At 40.0% G+C, this 22,605-nt stretch overlaps 1 protein-coding gene across 10 annotated transcripts in view; it reads left to right on the top strand.

Moving 5' to 3' along the window:
* The window catches only part of ST7 (suppression of tumorigenicity 7), a 233,115-nt gene that overhangs the window by 33,680 nt on the left and 176,830 nt on the right, over positions 1–22,605 (top strand). The window contains exon 2 of one of the 10 annotated variants that reach the window (XM_084785756.1): positions 18,567–18,603. The exons of the other annotated variants lie outside the window; for them this stretch is intronic. Within the exon in view, the coding sequence (XP_084641882.1) occupies positions 18,582–18,603 (22 nt within the window). The 5' untranslated portion in view covers positions 18,567–18,581. The remainder of the gene's footprint in view (positions 1–18,566; positions 18,604–22,605) is intronic. 10 annotated transcript variants of the gene reach the window in all.

Raw genomic sequence — 22,605 nt, 5'->3', positions numbered from 1 at the left:
CACTCTGCTATCCTGGCAGACAGGAGCCTAGCATGACTGTCTTCTGAGAGGCTGCATGCAACAGCTGATAGAAATAGATGCAGAGACCCATAGCGAAACAATAGGCTAAGCTGGGGGGGGCGGGGGGGGGGAGAGTTTTCAGGAAGAGTGGGAGGAAGATTGAGGGAGCCAAAGGAATCAAGGTCATCACAAGAAGATCTACAGAGCAAACTAACCTGGGCCCATGGAGGCTCACAGAGACTGACCCACCAACCAAAGAGCTTGCATGGCCTGGATCTAAGCCCCCTACACATTTGTAGTAGTTGTACAGCACAGTCTTTATGTTGATCCCCTAACAATGGGAGTAGGGGTGGAAGGCAGCACCTGGAGCGGAGACCATGGAGGAGTTGTGTTTACTAGCTGCTTTCCTAAGCCACCCACAACCACCTGCCCAGGGGTGCACTGTCTATAGTGAGCTGTCCTCGCCCCCCCCCCCCCCCGCACATCTGACACTATCCTGAAAAAGCCCAGTGGACTTCTCTACCAGCCAATCTGATGGACGCAATTCTTCTGGTTAAGGTGCCTTTTTACCAGGCAACTCTAGTTTGTGTCAAGTTGACAAAACTAGCCAGTGCCATAGAGGGTATATGAGATGAGGGTGGAAATGCTTATTTTCTGCAGTTTTCAATAAGTGAGAAGATTCTGAAATAAGTGTGGACTTGTTTATTTTTTTCTCATTTAATGGTAAATGCCTATAAACAGTTTTTATTATAAAACTGAAATCATTTTTTATTTTTATGTTTATTGTATATGTAACATTTAAGATGCTTATGCCTTATAACTTGTGTTTTCTATTAATTTATTTACTTTACATTCGTATCAGAGTTTCCCTTCCCTCCTCTCCTCCCAGTCCCTCCCTCTCCCCTCTCCTCCCCTATGCCCATCTCCCTTTCTCCTCAGAGAAGAGGAGAACTCCCATGGATATCAATTCACTCTGGTATATCAAGTTGTAGTAGAACTGGGTCCGTCCTATGCATGCTCTCTGGTTGGTAGTTGGATCTCTGCAAGACCCTATGGGCCCAGATTAGTTGATTCTTAGGTTTTCTTGTGGGGTCCTCGACCTCTGTGGCTCTTTCAATTCTTCCACTCTGCCCCCCCAATCCCATTCTTCTACAGGATTCCCAGAGCTCCCCCCCCCGCCACACCTAGTGTTTGCCTGTGGGGCTCTGAATCTGTTTTCATCAGCTGCTGGGTGAAGCCACTCAGATGACAGTTATGCTAGCTTCCTGTCTAGAAGTATAGCAGAATATTATTCATAGTGTTAGGGATGGGCTCTCTCTCTCATGGCATGGGACTCAAGTTGGGGCACCATCCTCCCCACACTTGATCCCTCTGTTCCCCTCCCGATCCCCTCTTCCACCCAATTCACCCCCTCCTTCCACCTCAGATGTCTATTTTATTTCCACTTCTCAGTGTGATTCAAGCATTCTTCTTTGGGCCCTGCTTGTTACTTAGCTTCTTTTGGTTTGTGGATTGTAGCATGGTTATCCTGTACATTATGGCTAATATCTGCTTATCAGTGAGTACACACCATGTATGCCTTTCTGGGTCTGGGTTACCTCACTCAGGGTTCTTTTTTCTAGTTCCATCTATTCACCTGCAAATTTCATGATGCCATTGTTTTTAATAGTGGAATAATATTCCATTGTGTAAATGTACCACAGTTTATCTATTCTTCACTTGAGGGACATAAAAGTTTTTTTTCCAGTTTCTGGCTATTACAAATGAAGCTTCTATGAACATAGTTGAGCAAATGTCTTTGTGGTATGGTGGAGCACCTTTTGGGTATATACCCAGGAGAGGTATATCTGGGTCTTGAGGTAGAAGTGTTCTCAATTTTCTGGGAAAGCACCACATTGATTTTCAAAGTGGTTTTAAAATTTTCCATTCCCACCAGCAATGGGGGAGTGTTCCTCTTGCTTCACATCCTCACCAGCATGTGCTGTCACTTGACTTTTTTATCTTAGCCATTCTGATGGGTTTAAGATGTAATCTCAGAGTCGTTTTGATTTGCATTGTCCTGATGACTAGGGATGGTGAACATTTCCTTAAGTGCTCTTCAGCCATGGCCATTAAAGATTCCTCTGTTAAGAATTATCTGTGTAGTTCTATACCTCATTTTAAAAATTGGGTTGTTTGGCTGGTTATTGTCTAATTCTTGGGTTCTTTATATATTTTGGAGAGTAGACCTCTGTTGGATGAAGGGTTGGTGAAGAACTTTTCCCATTCTGTAGGCTGCCGTTTTGTCCTTTTGATGGTGTACTTTGCCTTACAGAAGCTTTTCTGTTTCATGAGATCTCATTTATTAATTGTTGATCTTAGTGCATGAGCTGTTGTGGTGTTCTGCTCAGGAAACTGTATCCTGTACCAATGCATTCAAGGCTATTCTCCACTTTTTTTTTTTTTTTTTTAGTATTCTGCCTGTGGGTGTCTATACACCAGAAGAGGGCACCAGATCTCATTATCTCATAGATAGTTATGAGTCATCCTGCGGTTGCTGGGAATTGAACTCAGGAACTTTGAAACTATAGACAGTGCTCTTAACTTCTGAGTCATCTCTCCAGCCCTATTCCCCACTTCTCCTGTCAGATGTAACATATTCAGTTTTATGTTGATGTCTTTGATCTACTTAGTCTTGAGTTTTGTGCAAAGTGATAGCTATAGATCTATTTGTATCCTTTTTCATGCAGGCATCCTGTTAGACCAGCACCACTTGTTGAAGATGCTTTTTTTTGTGGAACAGTTTGAGGAGTATTGGTGTTAGCTTTTCTTTGAAGGCCTGGTAGAATTTTGCACTGCAACTCTCTGGTCCTGGGCTTCTACTACCCCTCTGCACCCCGCCATTGGGAGACTTTTAAAGACTTCTATTTCCTTAAAGTATATAGGTCTATTTAAATAGTTTACTTGATCTTGATTTAACTTTGGTAACTGTTATCTATTAGGAAGATCATCCAATTTTTAGATTTTCCAATTTGGTAGAGTACAGGTTTATGAAGTAAGACCTAATAATTTTTTTTTTTTATTTCCTCAGTGTCTGTCGTTATGTTCCCCCTTTCATTTCTTATTTTGGTAATTTGGATATTGTCTCTTTGCCTTTTAGTTACTTTGGTTAAGTGTTTGTCTATCTTGTTGATTTTCTCAAAGAATCAATTCTTGGGTTCATTGATTCTTTATGCTGTTCTCTGTTTCTAATGTACTTATTTATTTATTTTTCTTTATTTGTTTTTTCACTTTACATCATGGTCTTAGCCCCATGCCTCCTCTCTTCCCAGTTGCACCTTCCCTCCCTCTCCCCATCCTTCTTCCCTTATTCCTCAGAAAAGGGGAGCCCCTCTTCCCTTTTATCCAAGCTCATCAAATTGCATCAAGACTGAACTTGTCCTCTTCCTTGTAGCTTGGCAAGGCAGTCCCACCAGGGGAAGTGACAAAAAAAAGCTGGCAACCGAGTCCATATCAGAGACAGGCCTCCGCTCTCATTACTAGAGGACCCGCATGAAGTCTGAGTTGCCCATTGGCTTCTTCCGTGTGAGTGGCTTAGGTCCAGTCCATGCATAGGCCTTGGTTGGTGCTTCAGTCTCTGCAAGTCCCTCTGGGCCCTTGTTAGTTGGCTCTGTTGTTCTTCTAGAGATCCTGTCTCCTTCAGGTTCTTTTCTCCTTACCCCACTTTCCCACAAGACTCTGTATGCATCTCCCAATGTTTGGCTTTGAGTCTCAGCATCTGTTTTGAAGTGCTGCTGGGTGGAGCCTCTCAGAGGACAACTCTGGTAGGCTCCTGTCTGCAAGCATAGCAGAGTACTATTAACGGTGTCAGGGGTTTGTTCTCTCCCATGGGGTGGGTTTTGGGTTGGGCCAGGCATTTTCTCAACTCTGCTGTATCTGCTCTATCTTTAATCCTACAGACTTTGTAGGCAAGGTAAATTTGGGGTCAAAATTTTTGTTGGTGGGTTGGTGTTTTCCTCTTTCTACTAAGAGTCTTTTGTAGTTATGGGGGTCCTTTTCAGTCTCTATGGCCCCTGTTACTGGGAGTTTCTGCTATAGGCTCCCTCATATCCTCCCGGGAGCTTACCCTGACTTAGGTCTCCAGCTTGTTACAGAGATGCCCCCACCCACAGTTGTTGTTTTCTCTGCTTTCTTTCTAATTCATTGATTTCAGCCCTGAGTTTAATTATTTTCTGCCATCTACGTCTCTTGGGTGTGTTTGCTTCTTTTTGTTCTAGAGCTTTCAAGTGTGCTATTAAGTTGCTAGTATGGGGTACCTCCAAATTCTTTATGAAAGCACTTAGTGCTATGAGCTTTCTTTCCTCTTAGCACTGATCTTGTTGTGTCCCATAAGTTTGGGTATGTAGTGCATTCATTTTCATTGAATTCTACAAAGTCTTTAATTTCATTTTTAATTTCTTCCTTGACTCAATAGTCATCAAGGAGAGTTGTTCGGTGTCCACAAGTATGTAGGCTTTCTTTTGCTTCTGTTGTTGAAATCCAGTTTTAATCCATGGTGGTCTAATATGAGACAGTGGGCTATTTAAATTTTCATGTATTTGCTTTAGATTGGCTTTGTAGCCAACTATATGGTCAATTTTGGAGAAAGTTTCATGAGGTGCTGGGGAAAAGGTATATTCTTTTGTGTTTGGGTGACATGCTCTGCAAATATCTGTTAGGTCCGTTTGAGTCATAACATCTGTTAGTTTCATTATTTCTATGTTTAGTTTCTGTCTTGATGACATGTCCATTGGTTAGTGTGGGACACTGAAGTCTCCCATTATTAATGTGTGTGGTTCAATGTGTGACTTAAGCTTTAGTAATGTTTCTTTTATGAGTGTAGGTGCCCTTGCCTTTGGGCTATAGATACTCAGAATTGAGATGTCATCTTGGTAGATTTTTCCTTTGGTGAGTATGAAGTGTCCTTCCTCATCTATTTTGGTTAATTTTGGTTGAAAGTCTTTATTTATTAGATATTAGAATGGCTACTTCAGCTTGCTTCTTGAGTCTGTTTGTTTGGAAAAATTTTCCAGCCATTTTTTCCCTGAGGTAATGTTTATCTTTGTTACTATGTTACTTGTATGCAGCAGAATGATGGATTTTGTTTTCATTCTGTCAGCCTGTGAGTTTTTTTGGGGGGGAATTGAGTCCATTGATGTTGAGAGATATCAATGATGAATGATTGTTTATTCTTGTTATTTTGATGTCGTGGTGGTTGTGTGTGTGTGTGTGTGTGTGTGTGTGTGTGTGTGTGTGTATGTGTGTATGTGTCTGTATGTCTGTGTGTGCCTCCTTTCTTTTGGTTTTGTTGGTGTGAAATTATTTTTTACTGTGTTTTCTTGGGTTCAATTAACCTCCTTGGTTTGGAGTTTTTCTTCTAGTATCCTTTGAAGGGCTAGCTTTATGGAAATATATTGTCTAATTTTGGTTTGTCATGGAACATTTTGTTTTCTTCATCTATGGTGATTGAAAGTTTTGCTGGGTATAGTAGTCTGGGCTGGCATCTGTGGTCTCTTAGAGACTGCAAGGCATCTGCCTTGGCCCTTCTTGCTTTTAGAGTCTGTTGAGAAGTCTGGTATAATCCTAATAGGTCTACCTTTATATGTTACTTGGCCCTTTTGCCTTGTGTCTTTTAATATTATTTCTTTGTTCTGTGCATTTAGTGTTTTGATTATGTAGCAGGCAGATTTTCTCTTTTGTTCCAATCTATTTGGTGTTCTGTAAGCTTCTCATATGTTTATGGATATTTCTTTATCTTAGGTAAATTTTCTTCTATGATTTTGTTGCAAATATTTTCTTTGAATGGGAATCTCCTTATTCTATTCCCCTTCTTCTTCTTCTTCTTCTTCTTCTTCTTCTTCTTCTTCTTCTTCTTCTTCTTCTTCTTCTTCTTCTCCTTCTCCTTCTCCTTCTCCTTCTCCTTCTTCTTGGTTTTTTGAGACAGGGTTTCTCTGTGTAGCCTTGACTGCCCTGGACTTGCTTTGTAGACCAGGTTGGCCTTGAACTCACAGCAATCCTCTTCCCTTTGCCTCTGGAGTGCTGGCATTAAAGGCGTGAGCCACCACTCCTGGTTCATCCTATCATGCTATTATTATGTTTAGTCTTTTCATAATGTTCCAAATTCCCTGGATGTTTTTGCATTAGAGACATTTTAGATTGAAATTTTTCTTTGACTGATGTATTCTATCTTTTATGTCTGAGATTCTCTCTTCCATCTCTTGTATTCTGATGCATGTGTCTACTGTTCTTGTTCTCTTACCTGAGTTTTCCATCTTCAGGATTGCCTCAGTTTGGGTTTTCTTTATTGCCTGTATTTACATTTTCAGATTTTGAGCAGTTGTACTCATTTCCTTCACCTGTTTGATTGTATTTTCCTGTATTTCTTGAAGGGATTTTTTCATTTTCTCTTTAAAGTCCTCCCTCATCTTCATAAAATTTAATTTAAGGCCATTTCTTGTGTTTCAGCTGTGGTAGGAGAGCCAGGGCTTGTTGTAGTAGGGTGGTTGGGTTCTGGTGGTGCCACACTGCTCTGGCTCTTGTTGATTGTGTCCTTATGCTGGCCTTTAGCCATCTGGTTGCCCCTGGTGTTGTCAGGCCTCTAGTAATGGAGGTAAACCTGTGGCCCAGGAGATAGCACACAGTGGACAGGGTGCCGCTGACACTGCTGAGCTTACCTGGGGGGGTGTCCCACCGGGCAGGAGATTGGGGTGTCTTCATCTGATTGTCCCAGGTGGTAGCAGGCCTTCAGGGATGCAGGCAGAGCCATGGGCCAGTGATAAGTATTTGAAAAATTAATTGTGACTTGATACCCTATGAGCATATACAGGGGGGTGTAATATGAATAAATTAATAAAATATATTAAAAAAAAGAAAAAAGAAAAAATTAATTGTGGTAAAATATACATAGCCTCAAAGTCACCTTCTTAGACGTCAAGCATGCAGTTCAATAGTAGGGTGTAGGATAGTCACACTGTTCAGCCAATTTTGTTGACAAAACTGAAACTCCATATTCACTGAACAGCAACTCCCTTCTTTCTCTCCCTCAGCCTCTAATTCCTGTGTCTCTTTGTACTTTATGTGCCACTTGTAAGTGAAATCAAGTTGTTTCTCGGTGACTTGCTTTTATGTTATATTTTTAAGGTTCATCTTTTTTGGTCTGTGTAGTGTTTTTAAAACTGTACAAACTACAATGCAATTTCTATTTCTTTGTGTGTTAATTATTTATCATGTGCAATAATATGTTACAGATGTTATTCAATATCAATATCTATATATTATCATGTATATATCATTTCATTCCCTACAGGTTGAGTATCCCCTTTTTGAAATATATAGGACAAAACTGTTTTAGATATAATGAGTCTTCAGATTTTGAATACTGTATATGCATAGTGAGAAATCTTGGGGGTGGGGCCCATGTGTAGACATAAAGTTATTTATGATTCATGGATATTTTATACACATAGTCTGAGAGCATTTTAAAATAATGCTTTTGGTGTATTTTGGCTGAAATCTCTTGGTTGAGGTCAGATGTGGACTTTTTCATTTGATGTGCATGTTTGCACTGTAACAAGTTTGTGTTCTGAACCACCGATCCTTCCTTCTTTGGGCTGATCTGATATTCTTCTGTGGATTGAGAAACGGAGGCTTGGGGGAGAAAGAGTTTTTATTTGTAAGTAGGAACTGCAGATCTAAAGCTAGGACTGTGTGATTCTAGAGTCATGGTTTATGAGCTATGGGTCACATAGGTCAGGTGTGTGAATGTCTTTTTTTTTTCATTTTCTTATTAAATATGTATTATATATACATTTATATTATTACATATATAAATACAATAAACTGCCTACAGCAGAAGAGACATAACACGATCAAGAATTATATAAATCTTATGAGTGTGATTGTCTTAAATGAAACAGTGAAAAACAAAAGTTTCTTTGAAAGCCAAAAAATATATGTGACCTTACGCTTTGTTATAGAGACTCTGTAATTTGGATCATGTGGTTGTAGGAAGCACAAAGCATTTCCCAAGCATTACCCTTCACTGTATTTTCTCTTGGCATCACTTCCATCTATGTCTAGATTGTGTTATTTCTAGGAAAGGACCAGGGAAAGTGGAAATGCTGCCTCCAGGAACTTTTGTAGAAAAACTAGCTTGGTTAGATACTGTGACCAGCGTAGCCCTACACAACGATTGTATTTTAGAGATGAAAGTACCTCAGAAGTAATCCATCTGCTTAGTTTCACAAATCAGGTTTTATTTTGAAATGCTGACTCTCCTAGAAAAGTTAACTGTGGTTGAGATTTAACCTAAATTTCTTGTTTTTCAATAATTCTTTCAGGCTCATACTGAACAGAGCCCAATTTCCTCATAGCAGAACAACTGTTGTTTGTATATACAGCAAGAGTGTGTTTTGGCTTATAATGTAATTGTGAGGAAACTTGAAAATCTTATGTGATATTTATTTATTAAGGATTTTTGATGACTAGAAATATATGTGGAACAAAATGAGCAGAAGTGACTTAATCCTGTGAAAGTAGCCCAGGATTTCTTAGAAATTCCTTTACTATTTACCTACCACCAATTCAAACACATTGAACAAGGTACTCAACTTTCTATTATGTATACACTGCTCTGCCTGCATGACAGAAGAGGGCATTAGATCACATTACAGGTGATTATGAGCCACAATGTGGTTGCTGGGAATTGAACTCAGGACTTCTCGAAGAGCAGCCAGTGCTCTTAACCTCTCAGCCGTTTCTCCAGCCCCTCAACTATCAAAACTGTAGTTTTTCACAGAGTCCTTTGAAGTGCAGGGAACTGGATCAACATTTCTGAGTTCCCAGCCCTCATACTTGAGACAGTGGTTGGTGGAGTCCATTGCTTTTGAGTCTTGTCAGTGGCAGAGACTTCCAGGGAATGCTCAAATCAATGACATTACAACAGGCAGAATGCAGGGTTGTTTTTGTGTCAAATGATGTCTTATAATATATTGATTAAAATTTCAAAAGGGTGATCTTTTCTGACGTGATGATTATAAGACATTGTGCTCAAAGTCTATACAGTTTCATCACAGCTACCCTCATTTATTTAAAATGTTGATGGGAACTTTTATGTTAAACAGCAGGGTTCAGATGTGATGGAGATTGGGAAGGTGCTGACACATCTAACATATTTATGATTTGGCCTGCTACAGCCCATTTGCCAGCCCATTATAATGCAACGAGAATCGTTTGTGTCTCAGAGAGCCATGAACTTTGCTTACCTGTGATGATAGCTGAATTCTACCATATTTGCTTGAAGAATTTCTCTATTTCTCTCCCCTCCAGAACAACCATTCATGACTATTTTCCTGACTTTATCTCATCACTTTCTAGTGGTTCTTTTTGCAAACCAGGTGAACAGAGCAAAACCACAAAGGAAGGGTTCTGGTTCACCCAATGAAGCTATTTTACAAGTGGGTGCATCTGATATGTTACCTCCCTGCTTGTTGTAGAAACCTGGAATTTGATTCTTCATAGTAGATCATTAATTCAAATGTATATAATGTAGATGAATTAAATAAGCCTATTACTGTTGTGTTCATGTTTGTAGAGAGAAAAAAATCTTAATTATTCATATTTTACCAGCATTTTAATTACTTTAGTTATGTTTGTCATGATTCATTACATTAAGATTAATTGATGTGTATTCTTCTTATCGATTAGCCTTTAGTACTTAAATTACTCCCCCTAATCTTCTGATAGAGATTTTATCCGCCTCCTTCGTGTTCTGGTCATCTATTCCCGTCACCTCCCTTGAGGCCCATGTGAGTAGAGAGGCCCCTGCTACCATTGAAAGCTTTGGGCACTGTCACCACTTACTGAGGACCTTAGAAGGAGGTGCTTTGCATCTAGAAAGAGTCCCTAGCTCATGACTTGGGTTTTGGTGAAGCAAACTTTCTATCAGGGTTCGCCCCTATATTTGCTCATGACTGTGTTCCACACCTTGGGGAAGGTACTAGTCTGAGTCACAGGAATGAGCTGAGCATGGGAGAACACTGCTTATTTCAGAAGGCTGTAGTACTATCTGGTTGGTGCTTGATTAAGTGTCTAAACTTAGAAGATTTGAGGTGAGGTATGTGGGTTGAGCATACTAATAGTCGGGCTCAGTCTGGAGGAATCTGCTTCATGCTCACACCCCTTTGCAATGCAGTCTTCTCACACTTTGATGGGAGCCCAAGGTGCTTAGTAAACAAGCAAAGTTGGAAATGCCAAAAGATGAAAGGGAATGTGAGACTATGCAGACTAGAGTTAAAACCGGGAGAGTGGTGACGGGAGACTTCTTCCTAGGTGGAATCTGATCTTGATGCATTAGCAAGAGGAAGTTGGGATGAAGTCTAATCTAAGGCTTAGCAGTGACATGTAGTGAGGAGGGTAAGTGTTGAGTCGTGGATAATATAGGGAAACCCTATATTATCATTTCTACGATGTGGAAAAAGAGGGTGAGTGCCTATAATATAACCCTGGAGCTTTCAAACCTTTAATTACAAAGCGAGTTACTGTATGGGCTAGAAATGTAAGCTGTTGTGGTAAAGCTGTGGTTTGAGGGGCTAAGAGAAAACAGAGAAGTGGGAGCTGGGATCATTCTCCTCTGGGGAAAATAGAGAGCCAGAGGCTCACATGGTAGAACTGCTTTAAGTAAGATTGTCATGACAGGGAGAGAGCAGTGCTTTCCCCAGACTCTGGGTTGTCACTGTCGTCTGTCTTGGCGTGCACAGTATAACTACCCCATGGTGCCAAGAAGACAGTGTCCTTTACAGCTATCCTTAGCAACCAACACCACACTTTCTTTAAAGTAGCTGCAAGTTTGTAATCCCAGCACTTCCAAGGCCAGTGGATCTCTGTGAGTTCAAGGCTAGCCTAGTCTATATATTGCAAGCTTTAGGCCAGTCAAGGCTACATTGTGATTTCCTGACTCAAAAACCAAACCAAAACAAAGAAAATAGCTCACAGTTTTGGTGTGTGTTTTTTTTTAAAGTAACTCTAAATAGTAAATTGTCCAGATGTTCAAATTCCTTGGAAAGAGAAGGAAAGTTAGGGAAAATACTTCTTTTGTTTGTTTTATCTTTAGGCAAGGTAAACAATTATATCAAGATGGGGGAGCCATATACTCAAGATCATAACAATTGGCGAGGGAGGGCTGGGTGGTGGTGGCGCACACCTTTAATCTCAGCACTCACGAGGCAGAATCAAGTGGATCTCTGAATTTGAGGCCAGCCTGGTCTACAGATCGAGTTCCAGGACAGCCAGGGCTACACAGAGAAACCCTGTCTCAAAAAATTTAAACAAATAAACAAACAAATAAATAATTGGCAGTGAAGGAAAAGATGGCTCAGGATGTTTGGCAGTGTGATATTAAAGGTCATATCAGACAGCGCCTACTCAGCAATGACCCTGTACCCTTACCAGTTGGAATCTATTTCAGGTCGTGGGTAAATGAGTTGGTGGTCTTAGGTTCTAGATAGGCTTTATACGATTGCTCTTTTATCACTTTTATTAGGTTTATTAGATTTTGGTTGAGAGTGCTCGAAATGGATCAATCGCACATATACATCATACAGTGAGTGAACACAGTGACCAAATGCCTGGACCCTGACTCCATTTAATTATGTGACTTCAAAACTCTGAGATCCAGGGCAAATAAATGAGCCTGTTGTTTTTAAATTTTCACTTAGAGAAAGTAGAGAGTTAAATTTCCCTCTGACTTTAACCCAGAATAACAGGAAACAAATGAGAATTGGGGAGACTTTTCTAAACACGACTTTACAAAAATAGCCAAAGAGGTGCAGAGCCACAGCGGTTACTGCTGAGTTGAGATAAGCAAAAGTGTGTGTGCGCACGCGCACATCACGAGGCAGACTTCCCAGGGCATGTTGTCTACTCGAGCAACTGTCTGGTTTTGTGGCTGATAGAGTTGTGTTCTGAGAAATACCCAGTTTCCTGCTTACTGCTTCTTTATGGAATATGCAGGTAAAATGATATTTAGAATAGACCCTAACTACTTAGGATAACTTTAAATATAGTACTTAAATTTGTTCTTCTAAAATTGCATTGCATTATATAAACTTCAAATATATGCTAGTTTATTCTTTACTATGTGTGAATTTGTTATATATTCATTGTGACTAATTTCAGATAAGCACGCAAGGGAATTTCTCAGACATGTTCTGTTTCTTCTGTGTCAATTTAAGTCATACTCATAGAGACTTAAACTGCAGCCCACAATGAATTCACATTTCTCTTCTCTTGGCAAAATATTTAAAATCAACCATCTGAATTCAGGCTATGCCATACAGAAAATAAAATTTATGCACAATTCTGGAACACAAGTCTTGGTATACTAGTGGTAGGAAAAGAAAACACACTCACACACACAGACACACATGATGCAGTTGTACTTGCTTTAGAGAAAACCTAAAGTAGGGTATAGAAGGTTTATAGAACAAGTCTATTTGGTACACTTAACTTTACCTAGGATTTAGAAGATTGATTTTCTATAACACTATGTTGAAAGATGATAGCTCAATGCAATGGAGTCAAATTGATAACATTTTAACAGCCTTCCTTTAAGTATGCTTTAAAATTTCTGACAATGTTATTGCTATTGTGTGACAACGTGTTGTGTGTGTGTGTGTATGTGTGTGTGTGTGTGTATGTGCGTGTGTTTGACTGCAGGTGTGTACATCTCTACAATCATATGGAGGTCAGAGAACAACTGTGGAGCTGGTTCTTTCCTTCTGTTTCCTTCACATGGCTTCCAGAGATGGGAAGCGTGTCACAGGCTTGCAAGACCAGTGGTTTCCTAGCTGAGCCATCTTGCCTGCCTGAGTATGCTTTCAGCAATAAAATTGTACCTCCTCCCAAATACTAGGCGTACTCTTTCATTTTTAATTGCTTGTATATTGCCACTAACACGCTTCTCTGTTGTTTTCGAGTAATGTTTTATATTTGAATAATTTATTTTTAAGATGAAATTTTAACAGGTAGATATTAAATGAGATACTAAGAGAAACTCTAATAGAAGGGAAAGGTGAAAATTCAGATTGACAGTTTTAGAATTTGTGTGTAGGCGTAGAGAGAATATATGGTTTAAGCTCTGCCGTATTAATAAATGCATTCATTAGATTAACTATCAGATAAGTAGGATGCGATTTTGAACATTAGCTTCGGTAACTATTTTATTTTATTTATTTCCAAACGTGTGTACATGTAGTTCACTACCTATGAGGCGAGCAGCTCTTGTTTTCAGTTCCTGGGCAGTTGATTATTCCATGCAGTAGTGGAGGCTGCCTTGTGCTGTCGGCACAGTTCAGTGTGACCCCTCTCCTACTACATCACAAAACACCCAAAGGGATAGCTTCCCATAGAAAAACCCATTTAATAATAGATTTACTATTAAAAAAATGAAGGGACCACAAACATTCCCGTCTCCTCTGGACTTGGTGTCCGTGCTATCTATACAGCTTCACCTTTGTCTTTCCAGATCTCTGGTAAAATGTCACGTTTCTAGGACTCACCCGGAAATTCACCCCGTTTCCTCTGGTGCCTTTCTATCCATCATCTTCACAATATGTACCACCATGGCACATGCTGCATGTCTGTTTCTTGGTCCATTCACTAGGACTGGAGTAAGCACTACAGAGGAAGGTGCCCATAGAATAAAGCAGTGGGCTCCGAGGGAAGAACCAAGCGAGTGCATACATGGGCATTCCTTTTATTAAAAAATATATTTTATTAATTTATTCATATTACATCTCAATTGTTATCCCGTCCCTTGTATCCTCCTATTCCTCCCTCCTTCCCATTTTCCCCTTACTCCCCTCCCCTATGACTGTGACTGAGGGGGACTTCCTCCCCCTGTATATGCTCATAGGGTATCAAGTATCTTCTTGGTAGCCTGCTATCCTTCCTCTGAGTGCCACCAGGTCTCCCCATCCAGGAGACATAGTCAAATATGGGGCACCAGAGTTGGTGTGAAAGTCAGTCCCCACTCTCCACTCAACTGTGGAGAATGTCCTGTCAATTGGCTAGATCTGGGTAGGGGTTCGAAGTTTACTGCACGTATTGTCCTTGGCTGGTGCCATAGTTTGAGCAGGACCCTTGGGCCCAGATCTTCCCATCATAATGTTCTACTTGTAGGTTTCTAGGACCCTCTGGATCCTTCTAGTTCCCCATTCTCCTTTGCTTCTCTCACCTAGCATCCACAAACTAGTATAACCACTTTGGAAATCTATCTGGAAATCTCAGAAAACTGCGAATAGGGCTTCCTCAAGACCCAGCTATTCCACTCCTTGGAATATACCCAGAAGATGCTCCAGCACACAACAAGAACATTTGCTTAGCCATGTTCATAGCAGCCTTATTCATAATAGCCAGAACATGGAAACAGCCTAAGTGTCCCTCAGTAGAAGAATGGATAAAGAAACTGTGGTACATATACACGATGGAATACTACTCAGCTATTAAAAACAAGGAATTCCCGAAATTTGTGGACAAATGGATTGAACTAGAAATGATCATAGTGAGTGAGTTAACCCAGAAGCAGAAAGAGTCAAATGGTGTATACTCACTTATATCTGGACACTAGCCCAAGGGGCATGTCCCATGAAAGTCTTCACTTAACAGGAAAGTGGGACAGAGGGGCATGGGCATTTCTTAAAAGTGCTTCCAGATCGCATTCACTGGCAGTCCCACGGTGGGAGAGTACCACATCCACAAAGGCCCTCTGACCTCCCTTGTGCACGGTAGCTGGTGCCCCTCCATCATGTGCTCTCACACACACAGCGGTAAACAAATAGAAAAATTAAATTTAAAAGATTGTATTGTTACATTTATCAATACGTTTCAAATTTTATAATAATTCTTTTCTGTGTATGTTTGACGTGTGCATGCTAATTTTTGCCTGTATGTGCATGCATGTGCATGTGGAGGCCCAAGGTTGACATAGGATGCTTTTTTAGTCACTAGCCAATGTGTTCACTGAGGTAGGGCCTCTGAATCGAATCCAGAACCTCCTAATATGGATAGCAGCTCACCAGTTTGCCCTAACTACTGAGCCATCCCCTGAGCCCCTTCTGATGATTATTTTGAACAATAAATTATTTGGAATATTGGTATTTTCTTTCATTGTTAAGTTTAATTCATTTATTAATCAGACATCTGATTAAAAATGGGTTAAAATTTTTGTTGTTGTTACTATTGCATATATTTGTGCTGTGTGTGGGGGGGCACATGTGCTATGGTGTGCATGTGGAAGTCAGACGTCAAGTTTGGTTCTCTCTTTGCACCATTACATGACATCTAAGAGTGAACCCACTCAGGCCGTAAGGCTTATGCAGAAAATGCTCTTACTGACTAGTCATCTTGCCGGCCTTCATTGCTGATTTTATCCTGAAATTCACAAAACTGTAGTTATGAGCAGAAGGGAAAAGTCCTAGGCATTAATAATTAGACAAAATGAATTCAACTACTATGTTGGATTTTAAATCTGAGACCTTTTTTTTTTTTTTACAGGGGGAGTAGAATATTTAGGAACTTCAAATAAGTTTTAGTTTTTTCTTCATTTTCTTTCATTACATTTTCCTTAGGAAAAACGTTAAAATTTGCATTTAATCTCTGAACATACTTGGGGAGATAATTAGAGCAAGAGAAGCTTCTGAAGTAATTTTTGTCACTGAGGAGTACTCAGTGACGAGCAACTCAAGCTTTGTAAAGTGTTTAGAAACGACCTCCGGCCTCCAGGTCACACGAATGAGGTGGTGTGGGGATCTTGTCCACTGCTGTTGACATGTTAGATGCCTCGTGCTTTTAACAGACTGGTGCCTCTAAGGTTATCTTAAAAAACAAAAACAGGAACAAAACAAAACAATCCCCCCCCAAAAAAACCCCTGATGTCTTGAAAAGTATTGTAACCTTTAACCTTATTGTTATAACCCTGAGGCAAGAAAGAGACGTCAATCTGTGACGTGTGCAGTGAGCTCATCTATGAGCTGAGACATGGAGCGGTGAAGGCGTCACTGCATAGAAACCATCATGGCCTTTGTTGGAAAGTTTCTCATCCTCAGGGGATTGCTTTCTTCTCTATCTTCTCTAATTTTTTTATGGCCATATCCACCTTTACTTCAGTGACTTCATATTCAGCATCTTGTACACAGTTCAAAGTAGATCTTTCCCATGGTACAAGTAAGTATCAATCAATCAATCAATCAATCAATCAATCAACCAACCAACAACCAAACACATGAGTAACTAACACACCTAAGATAACCTTTAGTGTTACAGTTCCACCACTTTAAGTGGTGTATCCCACTTGCTGTGGATACATCTCAATATTATTAATATTCTTCCTTGGCTGTTGGCTTGACAGATTTTTTTTGAATGGAGACATTTTTATATGTTTATAATTTAATTGATAGTGAAAGTTTTACTACTTCTACACTTTTTAAGTTTTCTTTGGTGACTTTTAAAAAGCATCTCTATCCACGTTTTCTACTCATTTCTTTTCCCTTTATTTCATTTGAACTTTTAAAATGCTATATAATTTTGGCAGTTATTTGTTCAATTTTCAAGAGGTCTTACGGTAACAGGTCAACAGCCTTGCTTTGGAAGCAGACCTCCTGGGTTTGAATCTCATGTTTACTACTTAGACCATCTCCGCAAACTAACTTTCCAATGTAGGAATTAGTGGTATCTTCTCATGGAGTCAGTATGAAGATTAAATGAATGAGTAGATGTAGAAGTCTTAATTATTTTATATTTATTATATCAATTATATTAAGTACTGCCTGACACATAGTAAGCAAAGAAACATTATATGTTGATATTTATTTGTGCAACACCTGCTTTGCTCACGCTTAATCTTCATAATAGTTCAGCGTTTTCTGTGTGCTAAGCCAATTTACCTTGAATAAGTAGTATTGTGAATATAATAAACTATTATGCAAGCAGCTGTGGTGATGAGGCAGGTCTATGTCTAATAACCAGAGGAACTGCTAATGCTCCTTTTGGGTAGTAATTTGCACTTCCACATTTCTGTCATAAATTTAACATTTAAAAGCTGCATCTATATTAAGGGTTTCCTTATAAACATTGGGAAAGGTATACATACATATTGAGATTGGGTAGAGGGGGTGTCTTGAACTCTTGAACTTCCTCTTGAACAGGATTTTGAAAGTGTGGTGTTATGTACACAATACCCTTTTTATACATTTCAGAATTTTTGAAACACTGTAACAAACTTCCTTCTGTTCTTGTGATAAGTGGGCACTCTAAAGAAAGTCCATATACTTTTGATATATGTATTTTAAAACTAGATTTAGAACAATAAGATAATGCAGGAAAAGTTATTTGCTCCGTGAGTCAAGAAGCATATTGCTGTTATTTTTAGTTATTTTGTTTCAGTGGATTAAGAAGAGATTTGTTAATCACAAATACCTGTTCATCCACAAGTGCACACAAGTTTGTGAACCCAGCCGCAGTAAGCCTGAGTGGCAGAACTTTACAAAAAGTAAAGTTTTAAATAAGTCAGGAATAAGAAGGAGAAATGTGTGTACACAAATCTGTGGTTTTCATATTTGAATAATGTTTGCCAATAAGTAAAAGTGTAACCTCTACTATTTGAGGCTGTGTGTCAACCACTGTTTTGCTAATACATTCATGTGCATGCAAATACTGCAAACATATGTAGCATAGATCTTTTCATCTATTTGCAATTGAATGTACAATCGTTGTTGTCAACCCGCCATAATTTAGAGATGATAATCTTGAACTCTGTTGTAGTTACTTTTAAATGTAGATTATTTTTCTCATTTCTGAGACTTGTTAATTCCCTTGCAAGGCTTTATTCGCTGTAATACAGCCAGGAGCCCTGGTCCGCATATCTTTGTGGTTAGCTGGTAGAAGGCCGGCATTTAAATTTCTTTGAGATCTCTTGCTGAGTGGCATCACAGGATCAAGAGCTCTTCAGGAGGGGGAATGTGCTTGTGGCTCTTGGTCTTGTGAATTTTGTGACAAAGGAATTCCCTTTTGAATCGCGCTGCTCCCTTGAAACCCTGGAGCCTCTGGTTCAAGCAGCGCAGTCAGTCTGTGCAGTGTCCCTGACGTCATCTGGCGTATGCATAAGCCCTGCTATTGTCTTACAGCTACAGCAGGGCTGAGGATTGCAGTATCTGTGCTGCTGCTCCCAGACCTGCCCTGCGCTACCTAGCCCTGCCTCACTGCATCTCACAAGAGCCGCGTTGGCCTTTCTTTGCCTGGTGGATTTTGAAAATCAGCTCTTCGATTTGGGGTGGTGCAGCAGACCTTGCTTTCCACTCTCGAGAGAAAGCTGAAGCTCTCAGAGGAGAATCTGGCAGCTGGACCTAGCTCGGACTGCATTGTCTGGCTTCATGACCCCTGCTGTGTAGCCGGCTCATCTCTTCGCTCTCAGGAGCACATGCACATCTTACGTTTTCTTACTTCCTTTTTCCTTTTCTTACCTTTCTTCTAATTTTTTTTTTTTTAAAAAGCAGCTTCTGGAGCCAGCCATGTTTGGTACTGAATCTTCCTGTAAGTAAATGGATCCTACTTCTCTCTTCTATAGAGTCTGTATGCTGTCATGGAGTCAGTAGATTGAGTTCAGATCATTTTGCCTTAGGTTAATAATATTTGCATTTGCCTCTAATTGTAGAGGAGCTGGTCTTGGGTAAGAGCCTTCTCTGAAGTGGATTATTCATTCTTAAAGCCAGGGATGTCAATGTGGTCAAAACCAGGCCTCCAAGAGGGAGGAGGTAAGAAGGCAGGATCCAGGCAGCCTCCCAGACTGTGTTAATTGATGGGATCAGGCCTGTCACTGATCCATTGTCAGAGGTTCCTAATGTCCTTAAACCCTAAAATAGATGCCAGAGGAATCTGAGATGACAAGGTTTATAAGATAAAGGCTTACATTTTTCATCTAAGGAGAGATAAAAGTGCCTTTACATATCTTCTTCCATATTTTTTACAGAAGCACATGTGTAGATGCTACATGTAGATTTAAGAACAATACATACTTTGTACTTGGAGACAGCGTTTTTTTATTTTTATTTTTATTTTTTATTTTTGTACAATGGCTTCAGTTTTGGTATGTTGGCTAATATCACGAAACAGCAGCATTATATGTTTTAAACTTACACAGTGAAATTGCTTTGGTGCAGAGCAGGCCCTGCACAGTGGGCTGGGCTGGATAGCAGTTGTGGACACACTAAATAAGGTATTTAAAAACCAGTGGTAGCCAACCTATCTGAGAACTATTTAATGTTTGATATAAAGCAACACAGCTCGTCAGTGAGGTTGTACCGGCTTTGCAGAACATTTTGTCATCTTCAGTAAGCAAAGGTGACAGTTAAGGATTTTGAGAGATTTGACCTACTGGCCTGGCTTTGCAAGGGGGAAGGGGGCCGGGTTAAGATAGGACATGGAGGAAATCTATTTCTGATGGATTTGTAATGTGACCTTAACTTTCTGGTCGCAGCCATCCATGTGACTGTGGAGTAGCTGCTGCTTATTGTAGAAGAACAGCATTTGAAGAGAGCTAATAGCCCTGAGTTCTTTTGTCTCTTCGCCGGGTGTTATAAAGGTTCACTTTGTTACTATGGAAACCGCTCATCTCTGATACTACCATAGTTTCTAATCAGGTTCAAGACAATCACAGTGAGATTCGGTGTCCATCCAACATACGGCAATGGCGTTTCTTAATCATTGGAAACTTTTAAAATTCATTTATCAGAACATTTAGAATTCTTGTCATCCAAGAAACAGTGGCAGAGATCTCCCAGTTTCTGATTTCAGAAATGGGATTTTATTGATTTAAGACTCTAGGTGAGGACAGAAATATTTATACTGTGTGTTAAAGAAAAATTGATGCAGTTAGTGGCAGTTGAAATCCATGGTTGGCACTGTACTAGGGTCTCTCCCATTGTCTGGCCTGCTTTTCCAAGAAGATACAGCTTTTTTTTTTTTAAACCATCAAGCCTTATCTTTTGATAGTCTCACCCATGTGCTATGTGGTCTATTTGAAAACTGCTTTTGGTCTCCATAGCTACCATTGTGGAACAGAACTGAACATTGTTCAGGAAACAGAACATTGTCATGGAAGGTTTTTTAAAAATTTTTGTTTTGTTTCTTTTTTCTTTTGCTTTTACTGAGAACCTTTTTGCTTTGGCTGGGGATTAATTTTATCTCTTGCTTGTCTCTAGAAGCACACACAGGTATTCATGCTTCTAGGGCGTTTAGGACTGGATGTGACTGCCTCCTTTTAGATGAGGAGGTACTGTGCGCTCTGTGCTAAGTGTGTGCTTTATCTGTGGCTACAGCCCTTCATCCTTATCGCTTCAGCTCGGGTGGTGTTGGCTGGGCCTGAAGACGCTCCACGTTGAGAACATGCAGGAAGTAGCACTCTTGGAAGTTTTCCTTACTTTAGACTGACCTGTCTCAGGAGGTCTTTGTCCACCTTGCTTGCAGGGCTGTGGTGGATCCTGGGAAGGCTGGGAGACGCTTCCTTCAGAAACGCTGTGTTTCTGGCTGCTGTGCCTTCCTTGAATCAGATTTTCTTCACTTTAGAGTTATTTCCTTTTATTTTTAGATTGCAATAAACTTCCAGCATTTCCCCCTTCCTTTGCTTCCCTCCAGCTCTCCCTGCGTACATACCCTTTCCTGCTCTCTTTCAGATTTATGGCTTCCTTCTTCATAATTGTTGTTAACATGCGTATGTGTGTATGCTTATTGATATATCTATTGCTGATACCTAAGTACAACATGCTCCATCTGTGTAACGTCACTTGGATGTGTGTTTTCAGGGATGACTGTTTGGTATTGGACAAGCAATTGGTGTGCTCTTCCCTGGGGAAGACTCTCTCCTGCCCTCAGCATTCCTCTTGCTTGTTGTTTAAACTGAGGTATATGATTGGTGTACCATAGGATGGTGCATAAGTCTTAGTGTGGGTTCTAAGCACGTGTGCCCGCTGGTGCCGGGCGAGCCCTACCTGGACAGAGGCAGAGAACACCTCTGTTTCCTCAGGAAGAGTTACAGCCTTCCCACTCACTGGTACTTCTCCTTCCTGCCAGGAAATAACCGCCATACTGATTTCCCAAACTCACGTTGTTAGTGGCTCTTCTCAATTTTTCTTGCTTTCTTGTTTTTTTTTTTTTTTAATATAAAACAAGGAAGCACATCCTCATTTTTAACTTGTTGGATATATAATTAAGTCGATTTTACATCGGAAGTATGCAATGACCTGGTCCTACATTATTATATCTCCCTCTCACCGTGATACTGCTTATCTTAAATAACTCCCTTCTAAACAACCCCCATTAAAAAAGCACCAGCCTTTTTAAGTGACAAAAATTATCTGAAAGAGCAAATGTCTTGAAAGTTAAAGACTTACATGCAAAAATAATTAATAAATTCAATTAATGACCGACACAGTTTATTTACTTTAGTTTTGGGTCTGTTTTTATAGCGCAAGTGATTCAGCCTGGGGATTCCTATATACGAGGCCGACGTTCTTCCATTCCCAGCCCACTGCCATCACTTCATCGTCCTCTCTAACAATCCTCCTCCCGCCTTTCTGACTAGTCCGTATCAGGTCCCTGTGGGCATATAGACTGGCCCTCATCTCTTTAGGCCCTACTTTCACATGAGGCTGTCTCTAGCATTAGGAGACTCATGATAAAGTAGGGGATATAATGGCCCTGAGGTGTTTTGTCCCTCTGTTACCATCTGGATGTATTCAAATAAAACATTTCTTTATTGGCATTTTTCACATCTAAAAATGAGACAAATGCTTTTATTCTTTATTTGCTTTCAAGAAATACAATTTTATTTCTGAGGTAAGGGTAATTTACGTGTAAGAAGAAAATGGTCCCAATAAAGTTTCATTGAGTAAGGCAATCATTAAATATTTGGAGTACTTGATTTAATGAAGTTTATTTAGAAAAATCAGTTGAATTCTGAAAAATTCAAAAAAATCTTTTTGGAAACTTTTAAAGAGTAAAACAAAGTTTCAGCTTTTGTGAAGTAAAAAAACAAAACCAAACTTATAACAGGAGAAAAATTAGTTCAGCTTGCCTTTTTGTTATGTGAGGAGAAATGTAGTGCTGCTGTTTGGTTACACCCTCTCTCATAAAGCTGCTGTTCTCCAAAAAGTAGACACTTTACTGCAGTGAACATTATTCAGTCAGTATTGACTTGGCTCAGTCTGCTCCGCACCTCCTCTTGTATTTAACATTTTCATTTCTCAAGGGTGCCAATGAAAGGGTACAGTGGTGGGAATTGTGCCTTGGTACGTTAATGTGTCTCCCAAAGCACCTGCCTTATTAGATTAGTACCTTACCTGCTGAGAAATAGGATATCCCCAAGGCAAACAGCATCATCTAATCTCTCCCTCTACATTTTGTTACAGATTTATGAAAGAGAACATTCTAGAATAAGGTATTTGTGAGGCAGGGAGGAAAACACCAGCATACCAACAAAATAGTAACTTGTGTGTGACTCACCCATCTGGTCATAGTGGCAGTGGGGTGATGACAGGA

This window comes from Acomys minous (assembly GCF_964271855.1).
Source record: "Acomys minous genome assembly, chromosome: 6".
NCBI lineage: Eukaryota > Metazoa > Chordata > Mammalia > Rodentia > Muridae > Acomys > Acomys minous.
This window is presented reverse-complemented; position numbering and strand designations above follow the sequence as displayed.